At 39.3% G+C, this 20,479-nt stretch overlaps 1 protein-coding gene across 4 annotated transcripts in view; it reads left to right on the forward strand.

Annotated features, from left to right (window-relative positions):
• The first annotated feature begins 707 nt into the window (after window positions 1-707).
• The window catches only part of RIC1 (RIC1 homolog, RAB6A GEF complex partner 1), a 136,579-nt gene continuing 116,807 nt past the window's right edge, over window positions 708-20,479 (forward strand). For all 4 annotated transcript variants that reach the window (XM_082842826.1, XM_082842828.1, XM_082842827.1 and 1 more), the window contains exon 1: window positions 708-1,038. In XM_082842826.1, coding sequence (XP_082698952.1) covers window positions 895-1,038 — 144 coding nt within the window. In that variant the 5' untranslated portion in view covers window positions 708-894. The remainder of the gene's footprint in view (window positions 1,039-20,479) is intronic.

Below are 20,479 nucleotides of genomic sequence, written 5' to 3' on the forward strand. Positions count from 1 at the left end.
AAACTCCATGAGGGCAGGAAGTTCACCAGCAGGTTTCACCGCAGACCTTGTCACACAAGAAAGGCTCACTGGGCGAGGGACACAACAACCCAGCACAGAGATCACGGCCCAGAAGCCAGGACCGGAACTAGAGCACGGAGCGTCACGTGACTCGTCCTCCTCTGCAATTTCCCCCACCCCCACCCCCGCTCGGCGATGCAGCTCCGGGACCGCCTCCATCAGAGGCCGCACCAATCCGCGAGGGAAGTCAAATTTGGCTAGGCCAGGCAACGGGCGGCTCCAGCTCGTAGTCGCCTTGTAGCTGCGTCTCGCTGGCTCGGCCCACTTGTCGCCGAGTCTCAGGCGGTAGTCCCGCCTTCCAGCCCAGACTACACGCTCTACATTGCAAGTGGGAGGTGCAAACGAGCAAGGGGCGGGGGGGGGGCACAGACGCATGCGTGTTGAAGTGAAGCCCAAGGCGAAGCTTCAGAAAGCAGAGGGAGGGGGAGGGGAGAAGTCTCCAGTACGCGCGCGTGCTCAGCAGCCCTCCCTGGCCAGACGCACGCGGCGCGGCGTGGTGACGCCAGGGCGGCCCGAGGAAGGGGCGGGGCCGGGGCGGGCCTTCCCAGCTTTTCCAGCTCCTCCAGCTCCTCCCGCCCCCTCCCGGCCCCGACTCGCTCTCCCCCTCCCTACCCTACACTGGGCCCCGTCTGCGCCGGGGTGCCTTAGTCGCTTAGCTTCGCGTCGGCCCGGCCCGGCCCGGCCAACGGGCAAATGCCCTGAGCTGCCACCCCCGCCGCCGCCGACTCGGCCGGTGGCGGTGTGGGAGACGGGCGTCCGGCCCCGGGCCGCTGAGTGTGACGGACGGGGCCGGGGGCCGCCGGGCGCCGCGGCGTCGGCGGCTCCGCGCGGACCATGTATTTCCTGAGCGGCTGGCCCAAGAGGCTGCTCTGCCCTTTGGGGAGCCCGGCCGAGGCGCCTTTCCACGTTCAGTCCGACCCCCAGAGGACTTTCTTCGCCGTGCTGGCCCCGGCCCGCCTCAGCATCTGGTACAGCCGAGTAAGTAGAGCCGCCCGCCGTCTCTCGCCTCTCTCTCCCCGGCGTCCCGGCACCGTCTCGCCCCCAACTTCCCCCCAGAGTCTGGGACCCCTGCCCCTTCGCGCCGGACCCACTCGTCTTCGCCGTCGGCGTCCTTGTTCCACCTACTCGGCCACACGAACCCCCGGGTCCTAACACGTCCTCCGGCCAGGGCTCCAGGGTGGATGTCGTCGCTGCTGCCCCAAATCCCAGCGCCTCCCTGCGTTGGACCGACTGCCGCGCACAGTGCGGACCCCAAGCGCTCCGTCGGCAGAGCCCAGACTTTCCCTCCTCTCCTTTCCCCCATTCGCTGAGGAACAAATTTGTTTAAACTTTCCACAGTTAGGAATCTGGCCGCTGTTTTGTTCCTAGCCCTTCCTTGCCCTAAAGGCCATTGTTTTGAAGTTAGGGAAAGCCTGTTGGGCTTTACCCAGTGTCAGACTTTACATGCTGTGATAACTTATTTCTGGCAACTACAGCCAGAGTTATTTTTTACTAAAGTTTTGATAATCCAACTCCTCGCCTCACCCCAACATCTCCTTTTCACTTTCAGGCCAGTTCTTTTTTCTGCTGCTCTTGGACTCTTCTGTAGAGAATTGTAGGGGGTTAGTAGGAGCGGAAGTAGAGCTCAAATCTGTTCGCGCTGCTCCTGGTATTCACACCTGGAAGTAATAAGATTTGGGAAGAGCGTGAACCGGTGTTCTGTTTTTACTTTCTGTGAATCTTGCTTTTTTATTTCTTGTATCTAATTACTGAGTAGATAACTTCAAAAATAAGTGGTGGATAGGATACTCCTTATTTTCCGTAACGGTTCTGTTTATAAAAGCAACAAAATAGAGTATAAAAATGCCCCCCCCCGAAGGCCGTACTAATCGATGTCAGAGTAAAGTCGTTCTCTTTTCAAAGCTAATTTTACCAAGTGGAAATAGGTCGTGACCTTAGCTTTGTTAGATCTGTGTGAAATACTGGCTTTAGTTAAATTAGCTAAAACTGTCACATCTGTGTATCTGACCACTTGAATGCCTGTGAGGCCCTTGACTACCCTCACACACAGCCCTGGTAAAAGTGATGATGAGATTTAGATATTTCTGGTATCTCTTTTATATGACTATCATAGTTAGTGTTTAAATCAGACTATTTGCCATTAAGTTTTAGCTGATTTAATTTTTATATATCAGAACAAAATAGGCTGTTATAAAACAACAGTGTGACTCTTCTGTCTGGTGCTTGATGGCATTTTTTGAATATATGTATTGCATATCATTTGGTTCTTAAATGAGATACTAATTCATTTACAGCGTGTATGCCAATTGAATAATATTTTATTTGGTTGTATATAACTATTATACTTAAAGCATATAAAGAAAAAAATAATTAGAACTTGAATTTTAAATTGCCTTCTGAATTTAGTACATAATTTCACTCTAATTTAACAAATTGTTTGTAAAGCCTAAAATTTAACTTTCCTTATCTCTATAAAGGGCAGACCTGACTTAATTTTAGGCGGAACTAAACTTAATTTGTAGGAGGAAGAGACCAGAAGCCTGTAGGCTACTATTCCTCTGTAGAAGAAACAAAAATGCACCTTGACAGGGATATTGTGACTATTAAGAATATCAGTTGTTTTTTGCTTTTGGACTTAGATACTAAGTAAATCAAAGGCAGTCCTGGAATGTAAAACTACTCATACTTCTTTCCTTCAGATTCCTACTGTGCACACAGATAGCTACTTCCTACAGAAGTGCTGGGGCCACTACCATTAAGATCCATTGTGCAAAAAGTTAGTTTGTACAGAATCTGTGGGCTCAGAAGTATGTGAAATGAGATGCAGGAAAACCTTAGAGGAGGCTCCATGGTACTGTAGGTTTACAAATGGTTAACTTTGATCTCTGGCATCACTGTCACTTTAAAGATCAAGTATTGGACCAGGTGAATTTAAGGTCTATAACTGGGTGAATGGGGGAACAGGTGCCAGACCCCAGTTTCTATTTTGATTTTTTAATTTCTAAACTTAAATTTATTTTAACTTACATAATTTAGGTCAACAGACTTCTTTTAGAAGTGAAAACACCTCTAGCTAAATTGAGTAGCTATCAGTTATTTCTATATAATTTAGAGTGAATTGGTTTAAAATGTTTGCGTGAGAACATGAAAGCTGATTTTGGAGACATTGTATATGCAAGTAATTTTACAGAATAAAGTGAATTTTGAAGATCTGAAGAAGGGTTTTATGGAGTTTGAGGTCTTAAAAGCAGCTTTAGGGCATTTGGAGACAGGGAGAAACATGCTCAAAGAGATGAGAGGATATAACACGATTGGCTTACTTGAAATTTTGTTAGGGCTCTCTTAGTAAGTTAAACTCACTTAGGAGGAATGCATTTTTAAAAAGAAAAAAACTAGCCTTGTGGGAGGATCGCGCATTTGATAGTCTAGCTGTTTTTTGTTTTTTAATGTCTAAAAGAATTGCTGTCTGGAAAATGTTGATTAGACATGAGACAATGGAAACATTAAAATAAAATCTCTAAGGATAACTTGGGTACATTTTATTGGTCTTCTAGTGAGCTTATATGTATCAATACCTCTTATAGCTACTATTATAAACTCTAAGTAGCTATTTGGAATTCCAGTGTTATAGAATCGTATCTCTTCAAAATTCTTTCCTGACTCCAAGTTTGAGAAATGTAGTATAGTGCTTTTCAGATGTGTTAATAAACAAAAGAGTTTCTGTAGATACTCACTTTGCTTTTTGATTTCATTTTTAGTGTGAGGATGTGACTTGTTTTCATTGTAACATGTTGATGTAAATTGCTTTCTCTACTTTGTGATTCTACTTAGGAGTTTTAAAAACTACTTGAGCTTACAACAGGGATCATCCATATATTTTGGAACCCAAAAAAGGTTTGGTATGTATGTTAGATTGGGATGCTAGAGGTGGGACTTACTTGATGGAGCAGTTGATGATGTATTTCTGCCAAGGGTATTGTAAAAGGACTAGTTTCAGCTTTGAGGATGAAGCTGCTGTTTAAAGCACATTATGATTTATGATTGACATGTGTGTTGTGTGAGATGAATTGTGTTTTGTATTGTATCAGAGAGCCTAGAATTATTCCTTTAATATACTGCTTAACTGTGAGTACAAAAAGTCTACACATGTGAACCACAAAATGATACCTTAGAATGCTCTAATTCTAAATTAGTCTTATCTCAGTTTTCAGGTCATTGATTATTTCAAATACATGAACACCTCCTGTGTAAAAGGTAGTATAAATAGGCAGTATATGAAAGGGATTAAGAGGCACATTGTATGAAAAAAACATTCTATCCAAAGATATTAGTGTGTTAATATAAATGAAAATTTTGTGAGTTATCACTACTAATAAAAAGCTGAAATAGATAAATAATTACTGGCCTTATGAAATAAATTGTCTTTGAGTAACCCTGAATAGAAACTTATCCTCTTGTTGCTGTATACTAATAATGGAAAACAATGAGATAGACGTTCAAAGAATCAGGTGTATGGTTAAATGTGTGACCTTAGGAAAGTAACTTAATTTGGATGGTACCTGTATTTTTCCAGCTCTCCCATTTCTCACCTTTTAAACCCTATTCTGTTAATGCCTCCAAAGAGCCTTCCTTATAAACTCACTGGTTGGAAGTCATTTAGGGTTCACTGTTGGTTAAAGAATGAAGTTCAAACTCCTTAGTTTGATAACAGAGACACTCCCCACTTGGAATGCTCTCTTGCCCCATCTCTGCCTATCAGAATATTATTCAAACTTTAGCTACTGTTGAAATCCTGCTCTGAGTCATTCTTTATTTACTGTAATTAGAAGTGTTCGTTTTTTTGATGAACTACTGTTTGTACTGTAGTTTTGCACACATGCTTTATTTCTCCAACTAGATTGTAAGTTTCTGGAGTGCAGAAGTGGTCTTATTTATTTATTTAATTGAAGTGTAATTGAGTTACAACATTGTGTTATTTTAGAAGTGATCTTATTTTGTATTATCCATAACACTTTGCACAAAGCACATGCTTAATAAGTATTTAAAATAAATTAATGAATTTAGGGTATCTGTCCTATGTGTAGCACAGAATTTTTTCAAGTTTTAATAATTGGAAGATTTTTAAATGTTGACATGTAACTTAAAAAAATGTGGTAATACTAAATTACAACTTAAAATCAGAAAAATTTGATTAGGGAGGGTTATATAAGTGAAGGTGAATTAAATACTTTTTTATTACACACAGTCCAAATTATATTAGAAAAGTGGTACATGTTATTCACAATAACCAAGATGTGGAAGTAACCTAAGTATCTGTCAATGCATGAATGGATAAAGGAGATGTGGTACATATACACAGTGGAATATTATTCAGCCATGAGAAGGAAGGACATCTTAAACCATTTGCGGCGACATGGCAGGACCTTGAGGGCATTATGCTAAGTGGAATAAGTCAGAGACAATTCATGTATGATATCATTTACATATATGGAATCTGAAAAAGCTGAATGCATAGAAACATTCTAGAATGGTGGATACGAGGGGCTGGGAAGGGTGGAAAAAGGGAGATGTTGGTCCAAGAGCATAGACTTCCAGCTGTAAGATGAGTAAATTCATGTACAGCATGGTGATTATAGTTGATAATACTGTATTATATACTTGAAAGTTGCTTAGATGAGAGTAGATTTTCAATGTGTTCACGACAAAAAAGAAATGGTAATTATGTGACATGATGCAAGTGTTAGCTAAGACTATGGTGGTAATCATTTTGCAATATATAAGTGTATCAAATCAACATGTACATCTTATACAGTGTTATATGTCAGTCATATCTCATTAAAGCTGTGGGAAAAAGTGGTACGTGATAAAGGGTCCTTCTTTAATTATTAGATAATCTGCTGTTTGCCAAAACTTAAACTACTGTGTAGTATTACAGCTAGTTGAAATCCTGGTTCCTAGTATGTGTTTATATTGATGTGATCTATGGAAAAAGAAGGTCACACACACAAAAGAAGCAGAATAAGAACATTAAAGACATTTTGCTTATCTTCAGGTGCTTGTGAATTATCGAAGTGATCCATTTTACTCATGAACATTCATTCTGAGTTTACTGCGGACTGTGTGCTTTACAACATGGGAATCAAAGTTTCCTGAATTTAGGTTCTTAACATACCTCACTCATGATTTTTGCCCTGTCCTCATAGTACCTATCCAGTCTAACTTTTAGACTTGAAGTTCTCTTTCAAAATAAATTTATATCTTTATTACAAATGGAAAACTATCACCACTTGTATGAATAGAGGGTTACTGCATGAGGGAATACAATGAAAAGAATGTTATGAAAATCTAGTTTCCTGCCAAAGGCTGTTACCTTTTTCTTTAAAAGGGCAGTTTGCAGATTACATGAGAGGTATTTAGAAGTAAACTAGCCCCTCATGCAGATTTCCTCCGTACCTAAATCAAAAGGATTGAAGAATTGAAAAAAATTATTTTCTCACATATGATTAAATATTTAATACAGAGTTTATATGTTACCTAAAATAGTATAGAAAATATTGCCTTAAAGCATTCTGTTTACTGCTAAATAAAGCACTTATTATGCAGTTTCAGGTTAGAAAAGATAAATTTACAATTTAAGCATTTAAAAATGTTCTAGAATTCAGACTTGCTACAGAGTGAGACAATTGCTTAATTTTCTTCTTTTTTTAAAAAACTGACCAGCAAACATCAATTGTTTGAAATCAAGGTATCTTACTTTTCTTTTAAGTTCATTATAATTGCTTTGCTTTGAGTTGCTATCACAAACCTGTCTCCCCAAGTGATTGCCTTATTTCAATCATAAATCATACCTAAATTTACATACGAAATTTTGGATATTATTGTAAATATACAGTAGAATTTGCTGTGGTTTAATTTTCAAACAGCTTTATTGAGGTGTATAAAATACATCTATTGTAAGTGTATAGTGATTTTTAGTAAATTAATAGCATTGTGAAGTCATCATTACAGTCTAGTTTTAGAACATTGATAGCAACCTCAAAAGTATTATGCCCATTTGCAGTCAACCTCTGCTCCCACTCCGGCCCCAGGAAATCATTGGCTGGCTTTTTGTCCCTTTGGATTTGGCGGTACTCCTTTTTATTGCTGAATATTATTCCATTATATGGATATACCATATATTTTTTTTAGTCCATTCACCAGTTGATGGGTATTTCGATTGTTTCTAATTTCGGACCATTATGAATAATGCTACTGTAGACATCTGTGTATACTTTTTTGTGTGTGAGATTATATATTATCATTTCTCTTGGGGAGATACCTAAGAATGGAAGTGCTAGGTAGTATGGTAAGTTTGTTTTTAGCTTTTTAGGAAACTGCCAAAATGTTCAAAGTAGCTGTCACATTTTGCATCCGCACCAGCAGTGTATGAAGGTTTCTGTTTCTCCACATCCTGTTAACACTTGCTGTCAAGCTTCTGTCAATCTTCTTTTATTATAGCCATTTAGTGGGTTTTTAGTGGTATCTCACTGTAGCTTTAATTTGTATATTCCTAATGACTAAACATGTTTAACATCTTTTCATGTGCTTATTAGCCATTTGCGTACCTTATTTGGTGAAATATCTATTCAAATCCTTTGCCCCCTTTTTTTTTTAAAAATTGGAGTGTTTGTCTCATTGAGTTGTAAGAGTTCTTTATATATTCTAGATACAAATTCTTTATCAGATATATGACTTGCATATATTTTATCAGTCTTTGGTTTGTCTTTTCAGTTTCTTAATGTGACCTTTTGAAGAACAAAAGTTTAGTTTTGATGAAGTCTGGATTATCATTTCTTTCTTTTATGAATCATGCTTTTTGGGTCTTATCTAAGGAACCTTTGGCTGGTCCAAGGTCACAGACATGTTCTGTATTTTCTTTTGTAAGTTTTATCATCTGAACTCTTATACATAGGTCTGTCACATGTTTTGAGTTGATTTTTATGCATAGTTTGAGGTAAAGGTCTAAGTTCGGTTTGTTTTTTACATATAGATCCAGTTGTTTTAGCATTATTTGTTGGAAAGACTCTTTTCACTATTGAATTGCATTGGCACCTTTGTCAAAAATCAGTTGACCATAAATGTAAGTGTTTATTTCTGTATTTTCTATTCTGTTCTGTTAATCAATATGTCTATCATCAGGCAGACATCACACTATAGCTTTTATGGCAAGGTGGTGAAGCTCCTACTTTTTGATTTCAAAATTATTTTGCTATTCTAGATCCTTTGCATTTCTATATCAATTTTTAAGATCATCTTGTCAATTTCTACCAAAAAGAAAAAAGAAAAAAAAAAAATAAACCTTGCTGGTATTTTCAGGAAATGGCACTAAATCAGACACACATAAACATGAGTGTTTCTCCTTTTATTTAGACTGTAAAAAGTTTCTGTTGTTAATCGGCTATACTTAAGTATAAAATAAACAAAACCAAAGTTTCTGTTGACAGTATTTTTTCGTTTTCAGTGTACAGGTCTCTCACTTTTGTTAAACTTATTTCTAAGTATCTTATTTATCTTTTATGATGCTGTTTTGAATGTAATTTCATTTTCAGATTGTTACTGGTATATAGATATAAAATTGATTTTTGTATATTGTTCTGCAACCTTGCCAAAGCTTGTTTACTTCACTAGTTTTTTTTGTAGTTAGAACTAATAAATTCAGCAAAATTACAGGACATAAAATCAAGACGCAAAATTCGGTTGCATTTTTATACAAAAACTATGAGCATCCAGAAATGAAATTAAGAAAAAAGTTCCATTTACAGTAACATCAAAAAGAATAAAATACAGGCTGTGGGGGGAGTTTGAGGTTAACATATACACACTACTATATGTAAAGTAGATAAAAAACAAGGATCTACTCTGTAACAAAGGGAACTATATTCAATGTCTTGTAATAACCTATAATGGAAAAGAATCTGAAAAAAAAGTGTGTGTGTGTATCTGATATAACTGAGTCACTTTTCTGTATACCTGAAGCTAACACAACATTGTCAATTAACTAAAAATGGTTAATTTAAAAAATGGTTGTTGGGAAAAAAAAGAGTAAAATACTTAGGATTAAACTTAACTAAGGAGGCGAAAGACATAGTCTAACAATTACAAAACATTGCTGAAAGAAAGAAGATGGAAATAAGTGGAAAGACGTCTCATCTTCACAGGTTGGAAAACAATATTGTTAAGATGCCAGTAGTACACAAAGCAGTCTGCAGATTCAGTGCAATCCCAACAGTGTTTTTTTGCAGAAATACGAAAATCACTCTAAAATTGATACGGAATCACAAGGGACTCCCCACATCAGTCTAGCTAAAATTTTATCAATTTTTTAGATCTTTACAGAGAACCAGCGTTTGGATTTACTGATCTTAGTCTATTAATTTTGTTTTCTATTTTATTGATTTCTGCATTGAATTTTCTTAAAAAATTATTTTCTTCAGCTTGCTTTGGGTTTAATTGTATAAAGCAAATTAAAAGTAAAGTAGGGCTTCCCTGGTGGCGCAGTGGTCGAGAGTCCGCCTGCCGATGCAGGGGACACGTGTTCGTGCCCCGGACCGGGAAGATCCCACATGCCGCAGAGCGGCTAGGCCCGTGAGCCATGGCCACTGAGCCTGCGTGTCCGGAGCCTGTGCTCCGCAACGGGAGAGGCCATAACAGTGAGAGGCCTGCGTACCACACACACACACACAAAAAAAAGTAAAGTAAATTTTGCTAGGTTGAAAACAGGTTATTAATTAGAGGCATTTCTTTTTTTAAAATAGGCATTTTAAGCTCTAAGTTTTCTTCTAAGTACTGTATTAGCTGTATTCCATAACTTTTTTCTTGTTTTTGAGCAGTTTCAGGTTTACAGTAAAATTGAGAGGAAGGTACATAGATTTCCCATATCCCCCCTCTTTACACATGCACAGCCTCCCCCATTATCAACATCAGTCATCAGAATGGTACATTTTTTTTTAAACCAAGGATAAACCTACAATGACACATCGTGCTTACCCAAAGTTCATAGTTTACCTAAGAGTTTACTCTTGGTATGTGTGTTCATTTTGGTTGGACAGATGTCTGATGACATATCCATCGTTGTAATATCATACAGAGTATTTTTCCCTCCCTAAAAATTCTGTGTTCTGCCCATTCATCGCCTGCCCCACCATAACTTTGATACGTTCCAATTTTGTTTTCATTTAGTTCAGTTTTAAAAATTTAACCAATTTCTGTGAATCATGGATTATTTAGAAGTGTTGTGGTTTAATTTCTAAATATTTGAGGATTTCCCAAATTCTTTCTGTTATTGATTTCTAACGTAATTCCATTGTGGTTGGGGAATATATATTTTGGGTGATTTTATTCTTTTAAGGTTATTAAGACTTGTTTTATGGGTTAACATATGGTTTGTGTAAGTGAATGTTCAGTGTGCACTTGTAAAGAATGTGTTCTGCTGTTGGCAGAGTGTTCTCTAAATATTAGGTTAAATTGGTTGACATGGTTGTTAAGTGTTCTGTAGCCTTGCTAATGTTAAGTCTAGTTCTGTCAGTTATTGAAAGTGAAGATTGAAGGCTCCAGCTCTGTTGTTGAATTGCCGGTTTCTTCTTTGAGTTCTGTCAGTTTTTGCTTCATGTGTTTTTGGGCTGTGTTGTTAGATTTGTATACATTTATAATTGTTTTATCTTCCCTTTGTATTAACTGATTTATCATTATGAAATTCCTTCTCTCTACTAATGTTCCCTTTCTTGAAGTGTATTTTGTTTTGCCTTAACATTGCCACTACAGTTCTCTTAATATTACCACTTGTGTGACATATCTTTTTCCACCCTTTTACTTTCAAACTGCTTATGTCCTTCAGTCTGAACTGTGTCTTGTATAGGTATCACATACTTAGATCTTGCTTTTTTGCTATTGTTTCAAAAATCCAGTCTGATAATTCCTGCATTTTGATTGGACTGTTCAGTCCGTTCACATATAATGTGATTACTGATGTGGTTGGATTTACATTACCTATTTTGCTATTGCTTTTCTACACCTCACATGTTTTTTGTTTACCCGTTATTCCTTTAATTGCTTTGATTTCTTAATCATATTTTCTGAGTTATATTATTAATGGTTGCTCTAGCAATTAAAAAATGAATCTTATTACAGTATACTTCAAGTTAATACTGAATTAATTCCAGTAAAATATAGCAAATTTTTCATCCCTTCTTTTTACTTTTATGTTTTTAAAGTGATGAAATGTACATAAAATTTACCGTTTTAATGATTTTTAAATATACAGTTTTGTGACGTTAAGTGCGTTCACATTTGTGCAGCCATCACCACCATCCATTTTCAGAACTTTTTTCATCTTCCCATATTGAAACTCCCTTCCTGGTAAACAGTAACTCCCCATTTCCCCTCCTCCCAGCCCCTGACAACCACTACTTTACTTTCTTTCCTTATGAATTTCCAATAGTGTGGAAACACAATATTTGATCTTAAGTGATAGACTTAATTCACTTAGAATGTCTTCAGGGTTCTTCCATGTTATAGCATGTACCAAAATTTGCTTTTTTAAGGCTGAATAATATTTCATTGTACGTGTATATTATAGTTTGTTTATCCATTCATATGTTTGTGGACACTTGGGTTGCATCCACTCTTTGGGTTGCTTTCACTTACTGTGAATGGTCCTGCTGTGAACATTAGTGTGCAAATATCTGTTTGTGTCCCTACTTTTGATTCTTTTGCATATATACCCCAAAGTGGAATCGCTGGATTATATGGTAGTTCTGTGTTTAATATTTTGAGAAATTGCTTTTTTTTTGATTGCTGTACTGTTTTTCACAGTAGCTGCACCATTTTACATTCCCATCAGCAATGTACAGGGATTTCGATTTTCCCACATCTGTGCCAACACTTTCTTTTTTTTGTTTGTTTTTTGATTATAGCCATCCTGAAACGTGCAAAGTGGTATCTCGTGGTGTTTTTTTTAAAACATCTTTATTGGAGTATAATTGCTTTACAGTGTTGTGTTTCTGCTGTATAACTAAGTGAATCAGCTATATGCATATGTATATGCCCATATCCCCTCCCTCTTGCATCTCCATCCCACCCTCCTTATCCCAGTCCTCTAAGTGGTTGCAAGGCACCCACCTGATCTCCCTGTTCCAAGCAGCTGCTTCCCTCTAGCTATCTGTTTTACATTTGGTAGTGTATATATGTCAGTGTTACTCTCTCACTTCGTCCCAGCTTACCCTTCCCCCTCCCCATGTACTCAAGTCCATTCTCCATATCTTTGTCTTTACTCCTGTCCAGCGCCTAGGTTCATCAGGACCTTTTTTTTTTTTTTGATTCCATATATATGTGTTAGCATACAGTATTTGGTTTTCTCTTTCTGATTTACTTCACTCTGTATGACAGACTCTTGATCCATCCACCTCACTACAAATAACTCAATTTCATTTCTTTCTATGGCTGAGTAATATTCCATCGTATATATGCGCCACATCTTCTTTATCTGTTCATCTGTCAGTGGACACTTAGGTTGCTTCCAAGTCCTGGTTATTGTAAATAGTGCTGCTATGAACATTGTAGTACATGCCTCTTTTTGAATTATGGTTTTCTCAGGGTATATGCCCAGTAGTGGGATTGCTAGGTTGTATGGTAGTTCTATTTTTAGTTTTTTAAGGAACCTCCATACTGTTCTCCATAGTGGCTGTATCAGTTTACATTCCCACCAACAGTGCAAGAGGTTTCCCTTTTCTCCACATCCTCTCGAGCATTTATTGTTTGTAGATTTTTTCATGATGGCCATTCTGACCTGTGTGAGGTGATACCTCATTGTAGTTTTGATTCACATTTCTCTAATGATTAGTGATTTTGAGCATCTTTTCATGTGTTTCTTGGCAATTTGTATATCTTCTTTGGAGAAATGTCTATTAGGTCTTCTGCCCATTTTTGGATTGGGTTGTTTGTTTTTTTGATACTGAGCTGCTTGTAAATTTTGGAGATTAATCCTTTGTCAGTTGCTTCGTTTGCAAATATTCTCTCCCATTCTGAGGGTTGTATTTTCGTCTTGTTTATGGTTTCCTTTGCTGTGCAAAAGCTTTTAAGTTTCATTAGGTCCCATTTGTTTATTTTTGTTTTTATTTCCATTTCTCTAGGAGGTGGGTCAAAAAGGATCTGCCTGTGATTGATGTCATAGAGTGTTCTGCCTATGTTTTCCTCTAAGAGTTTTAGAGTGTCTGGCCTTACATTTAGGTCTTTAATCCATTTTGAGGTTATTTTTGTATATGGTGTTGGGAAGAGTTCTAGTTTCATTCTTTTACATGTAGCTGTCCAGTTTTCCCAGCACCACTTATTGAAGAGGCTGTCTTTTCTTCATTGTATACTCTTGCCTCCTTTATCAAAGGTGACCATATGTGTGTGGGTTTATCTTTGGGGCTTTCTAACCTGTTCCATTGATCTATATTTGTGTTTTTGTGTCAGTACCATACTGTCTTGATTACTGTAGGTTTGTAGTATAGTCTGAAGTTGGGAAGCCTGATTCCTCCAGCTCCGTTTTTCTTCCCTCAAGACTGCTTTGGCTGTTTGGGGTCTTTTGTGTTTTCATACAAATTGTTAAATATTTTGTTCTAGTTCTGTGAAAAATGCCAGTGGTAGTTTGATAGGGATTGCATTGAATCTGTAGATTGCTTTGGGTAGTATAGTCATTTTCCCAATGTTGATTTTTCCAATCCAAGAACATGGTATATCTATCCATCTGTTTTTATTGTCTTTAATGTCTTTCATCAGTGTGATAGTTTTCTGCATACAGGTTTTTTGTTTCCTTAGGTAGGTTTATTTCTAAGTATTTTATTTTTTCTGTTGTGGTGGTGAATGGGAGTGTTTCCTTAATTTCTCTTTCAAATTTTTCATCGTTAGTGTATAGGAATGCAAGAGATTTCTGTGCATTAATTTTGTATCCTGCTACTCTACCAAATCCATTGATTAGCTCTAGTAGTTTTCTGGTAGCATCTTTAGGATTCTCTATAGTATCATGTAATCTGCAAGCAGTGACTGTTTTACTTCCTTTCCGATTTTATTGGATTTTTAAAATTTCTTTTTCTTCTCTGATTGCTGTGGCTAAAACTTCCAAAACTATGTTGAATAATAGTGGTGAGAGTAGGCAACCTTGTCTTGTTCCTGATCTCACAGGAAATGGTTTCAGTTTTTCACCATTGAGAAGGATGTTGGCTGTGGTTTTGTCATATATGGCCTTTATTATGTTGAGGTAGGTTCCCTCTACGCCTACTTTCTGGAGAGCTTTTATCATAAATGGGTGTTGAATTTTGTCAAAAGCTTTTTCTGAAGCTATTGAGATGATCATATGGTTTTTATCCTTCAATTTGTTAATATGGTGTATCACATTCATTTGTGTATATTGAAGAATCCTTGCATTCCTGGGATAAACCCCACTTGATCATGGTGTATGATCCTTTTAATGTGCTGTTGGATTCTGTTTGCTAGTATTTTGTTGAGGGTTTTTGCATCTCTGTTCATCAGTGATACCGGCCTGTAGTTTTCTCTTTTTGTGACATCTTTGTCTGGTTTTGGTATCAGGGTGATGGTGGCCTCGTAGAATGAGTTTGGGAGTGTTCTTCCCTCTGCTGTATTTTGGAAGAGTTTAAGAAGGATAGGTGTTAGCTCTTTTCTAAATGTTTGATAGAATTCGCCTGTGAAGCTGTCTGGTCCTGGGCTTTTTTTTGTTGGAAGATTTTAAATCACAGTTTCAATTGCAGTGCTTGTGATTGGTCTGTTCATATTTGCTCTTTTTTCCTCCTTCAGTCTCAGGAAGTTGTGCATTTCTAAGAATTTGTCCATTTCTACCAGGTTGCCCATTTTATTGGCATATAGTTGCTTGTAGTAATCTCATGATTCTTTGTATTTCAGTAGTGTCAGTTGTTAAGTCTCCTTTTTCATTTCTAATTCTGTTGGTTTGAGTCTTCTCTCTTTTTTCTTGATGAGTCTGGCTATTGGTTTGTCAATTTTGTATATATTCTCAAAGAACCAGCTTTGGTTTTATTGATCTTTGCGGTCGTTTTCTTTAGTTCTTTTTCATTTATTTCTGATCTGATCTTTATGATTTCTTTCTTTGTGCTAACTTCGGGGGTTTTTTTGTTCTTCTTTCTCTAATTGCTTTAGGTGTAAGGTTAGGTTGTTCATTTGAGATTTTTCTTGTTTCTTGAGGTAGGATTGTATTGCTATAAACTTCCCTCTTAGAGCTTCCCTGGTGGCGCAGTGGTTGAGAATCCGCCTGCCAATGCAGGGGACACGGATTCGTGCCCCGGTCCGGGAAGATCCCACATGCCACGGAGTGGCTGGGCCCGTGAGCCATGGCTGCTGAGCCTGCGCGTCCGGAGCCTGTGCTCTGCAACGGGAGAGGCCACAACAGTGAGAGGCCCACGTACCGCAAAACAAAAAACAAAAAACAAACTTCCCTCTTAGAAACGCTTTTGCTGCATCCCATAGGCTTTGGGTCATCGTGTTTTCATTGTCATTTATTTCTAGCTATTTTTTTGATTTCCTCTTTGATTTTTTTCAGTGATCTCTTGGTTATTTAGTAGTGTATTGTTTAGTCTCCATGTGTTTGTATTTTTTATAGTTGTTTTTCCTGGGATTGATATCTAGCCTCATAGCATTGTGGTTGGCAAAGATACTTGATACAATTTCAATTTTCTTAAATTTACCAAAGCTTAATTTGTGACCCAGGATCTGATCTATCCTGGAGAATGTCCCATGAGTATTTGAGAAGTGTATACTGTTGTTTTGGGATGGAATGTCCTATAAATATCAGTTGAGTCCATGTAGTCTAATGTATCATTTAAAGCTTCTGTGTCCTTATTTATTTTCATTTTGGATCATCTGTCTGTTGGTGAAAGTGAGGTGTTAAAGTCCCCTATTATTATTATTATTTTTTTGTGGTATGTGGGCCTCTCACTGTTGTGGCCTCTGCCGTTGCGGAGCACAGGCTCCGGACGCGCAGGCTCAGCGGCCATGCCTCACGGGCCCAGCTGCTCCGTGGCATGTGGGATCTTCCCGGACCAGGGCACGAACCCACATCCCCTGCATTGGCAGGCGGATTCTCAACCACTGCACCACCAGGGAAGCCCAAAGTCCCCTATTATTATTGTGTTGCTGTTGATTTCCTCTCTTATGGCTGTCAGTATTTGTGTTATGTATTGAGGAGCTCCTGTGTTGGGTGCATAAATATTTACAATTGTTATATCTTTTTCTTGGATTGATTCCTTAATCATTCTGTAGTGTCATTCTTTGTATCTTGTGATAGTCTTTATTTTAAAGTCTATTTTGTTGGATATGAGAATTGCTACTCCATCTTTCTTTTGATTTCCATTTGCATGGAATACCTTTTTCCATCCCCTCTCTGTCAGTCTGTATGTGTCCCTAGGTCTGAAGTGGGTCTCCTGTAGACAGCATATATATGGGTCTTGTTTTTGTATCCATTCAGCTGGTCTGTGCCTTTTGGTTGGAGTAATTAATCCATTTACATTTAAGGAAATTATCGATATGTATGTTCCTATTACCATTTTCTTAATTGTTTTGAGTTTGTAATCGTAGGTCTTTTCCTTTTGTTGTGTGTTTTGCCTAGAGAAGTTTCTTTAGCATTTGTTGTAAAGCTGGTTTGGTGGTGCTGAATTCTCTTAGCTTTTGCTTGTAAGTAAAGGTTTTCATTGCTCTGTCCAATGTGAATGAGATCCTTGCTGGGTAATCTTGGTTGTAAGTTTTTTCTTTTTATCACTTTAAATATGTCCTGCCACTTCCTTCTAGCTTGCAGAGTTTCTGCTGAAAGGTCAGCTGTTGACCTTATGGGGATTCCCTTGTATGTTATTTGTTGCGTTTCCCTTGCAGTTTTTAATATTTTTTCTTTGTATTTAATTTTTGATAGTTTGATATATGTCTTGGCGTGTTTGTCTTTGGGTTTATCCTTTATGGGATTCTCTGCGCTTCCTGGATTTCATTGACTCTTTCCTTTCCCATCTTAGGGAAGTTTTAAACTATAATTTCTTCATACATTGTCTCAGACCCTTTCTTTTTCTCTTTTTTCCTCTGGGACCCCTATAATTCGAATGTTCATGCGTTTAATATCCCAGAGGTCTCTGAGACTGTCCTCAATTCTTTTCATTCTTTTTTCTTTATTCTCCCTGCCAGTTATTTCCACCATTTTATCTTCTAGGTCACTTACCCGTTCTTCTGTCTCAGTTATTCTGCTATTGATTCTTTCTATAGTATTTTTAATTTCAGTAATTGTGTTGTTCATCACTGTTTGTTTGCTCTTTAGTTCTTCTAGATCCTTGTTAAATGTTTCTTCATTTTGCTTTGAGATTTTGGGTCATCTTTACTATCATTACTCTGAATTCTTTTTCAGGTATGTTCCCTATCTTGTCTTCATTTATTTGGTCTTACAGGTTTTTACTTTGCTCCTTCATCTGTAACATATTTTTTTGTCGTTTCATTTTTCTTTTTTTTGATGGGTGGTACTGTATTCCTGTCTTACTGGTTGTTCGGTCTGAAACGTCCAGCAGTGGAGTTTGCAGGCAGTTGTATAGAGCCTTGGTGCTGAGATGAGTACCTCTGGGAGGCCTCACTCCGACTGATATTCCTTGGGGTCTGAGGTTCTCTGTTAGTCCAGTGTTTTGGACTTGGAGCCCACAGGAGCTTGGGCCCAACCTCTGGCCTGGGAACCAAGGTCCCACAAGCTTTGTGGCATGGTGTTTAAAAAAAAAGAAAGGAGCAGTATGATATCAAAGAATAAAAAAGAAAATAAAATTAGAAGGATAAAAAATATATTAGGAAAAATTAAACTATAATTGAAACAATTGCTATTAGCTAAAATAAAGCTGCAACAGGAAAAAGAATGGAAAAAAAATGGGGGGTGGGAGAAGCCAAAAGAAAAGAATAATAACAAAGTATAAAGAATAAAATGAAATTAGAAAAATGAAAGATTTATTAGGAAAAATAAGAATATAAAAGAATCAACAACAGTGAACCAAAAAGGTAAAACAGAACCCCAATCTAAAGGAAGAAAAAGGAAAAAAAAAATGCCTTGGCTGTAGGAGCAGAGTTTAGGCAGGGGTGGAATTTAGGCAGGGGAGGGGTTTAGCATGGGGTGGGACCTAGGCGGGTGGGGGGTGACGTTTGAGTGTGGGGCGGGGCCTCTGCTTAGGACCTGTGTGGAAGGGAAGAGGCAGCCTTCCACGAAAGAAGGGCCTCTGGAGTGTGGAGTTCCAGTGTTTAGAAGTAGGGCCCTGAGTGAGGGTGCGTGGGTGGGGTTTAGGCCCATCGCGTTGGAGGGGGTCTCTGAGTGTAGAGGTAGGGCCCTGGATGGGGGTATAGTGGCGGGGTTTGTGTTCTGCGCAACAGGGAGGAGGCTCTGAGGGCAGAGAATTAGGCCTGGGAGTCCAACAGGCTCCCCAGTGCCTAAGTGGACAGGAAAGCACTGGCCGTGTTCCCTTCTGTTCCTTCGTGCCCCTCCCCCACCATCTCCCCCAGGGTCTTCCCCATCGCCGCTGGACCCCTTACAGTGGTTGGGTCCCTCTGGGTGTAGGAACTCCTCCCCTCCCCTCCCTCAGCTACCCCTCAGGGGTGCTGGTTCCGGAGGTCTGGCCTTTGTTTTTGCTCCGCTTCCCTCCCTCCCACACCCTCAGGACCCACACGGCTGGAGGGGACCTAGGTGGGCAGAGGATCTGTCCTGGGATCTCAGCAGGTTCCTGGGGGCCCATGTGAGCAGGGGAAACCTGGCCACACTCCCTTTTGATCCGCTGTCCCCAGTGGTTCCCCTTTTCCCCCTTTGGGCATGGGAACTCTTCCCCTCCCCCAGCCACCTCTCAGGGGTGCCAGTCCTGTCTTGCCTCCACTTCTTCTCCCCCTTCACTCCCCCCCCAACACCCCACGTCCTACCCAGTCGCTGGGGGTTCCTCCCGTCCCCTTAGGTGTCCGTGGTCCCCCACCAGTGCCTGGTAGGTGCCCTAGTTGTGAGGAGACACAAATTCTGCATTCTCCTAGTACGCTGTCTTGACTCTGTCCTCCTCAGTGTGGTTTTGATTTGCATCTCTAATGACAAGTGATGTTGAGTGCCTTTTAATGTATTTATTGGCGGTTCATGTATCTTTTTTGGAGAAACATCTGTTCCAATTCTTTGCCCATTTTAAAATAGGGTCATTTTTCTTTTTATTGTTGACCTGTAGGAGTTCTGTATGTACAGTTGACCCTTGAACGTCACGGGTTTGACCTGCATGGATCCACTTACATGTGAACGTTTTTCAGTAGTAGATACTATAGTACTACATTCTATGTGGTTGCTTGAATTCTCAGATGTGGAGCTGCAGTTATGGAGGGCCAACTGTTAAGTTATACTCAGATTTTTGACAGATGGTCAATTCCTGCATTGCAAGGGTCAACTGTATTCTGAATATCAATTTCTTATCATATATATGATTTGCAAATATTTTCTCCTATCATGTGGGTTGCCATTGTACTCTGTTGATAGTGCCCTTTGATGTCCAAAAGCTTTTACTTTTGATGAAGTCCAACTTAATTTTTCTTTTGTTGCCTGTGCTTTTGGTGTCATATGCAAGAAATCATTGCAAATCCAAAGTCATGAAGTTTTTGCCCTTTTTTTTCCTTGATAAATTTATATTATTTTAGGCTGTGTTGGGTCTTCATTGCTACACGTGGGCTTTCTGTAGTTGCGGAGAGTGGGGGCTACTCTTCATTGTGGTGCGCGGGCTTCTCATTGCAGTGGCTTCTCTTGTTGCGGAGCATGGGCTGTAGGCGTGTGGGCTTCAGTAATTATGGCACGTGGGTATAGTTGTTCCGTGGCATGTGAGATCTTCCTGGATCAGGGCTCGAACCCGTGTCCCGTACTTTGGCAGACGGATTCTTAACCACTGTGCCACTAGGGAAGCCCCACCTTTTGTTTTTCTTCTAAGAATTTTATAGTTTTAGCTTATATGTAGGAATGTGATCCATTTTGAGTTGATTTTTGTATGTGGTGTGAGATAGGATCAAATTTAATTTTTTTCCATGTGGGTTTTCATGTTTCCTGGTGCTGTTTGGTTATTTTTTTTTTTTTTTTTTTTTGCGGTACGCGGGCGTCTCACTGCTGTGGCCTCTCCCGTTGCGGAGCACAGGCTCCGGACGCGCAGGCCCAGCGGCCATGGCTCACGGGCCCAGCCGCTCCGCGGCACGTGGGATCCTCCCGGACCGGGGCACGAACCCGCATCCCCTGGACCGGCAGGCGGACCCTCAACCACTGCTCCACCAGGGAAGCCCCCTGGTGCAGTTTGTTAAACACTGTCCTTTTCCCCCATTGAATGGTTTTGGCACCCTTGTTGAAAATCATTTAGCCATATATATG

Source organism: Leucopleurus acutus, assembly GCF_964270905.1.
Source record: "Leucopleurus acutus genome assembly, chromosome: 7".
Taxonomy (NCBI): Eukaryota; Metazoa; Chordata; class Mammalia; order Artiodactyla; family Delphinidae; genus Leucopleurus; species Leucopleurus acutus.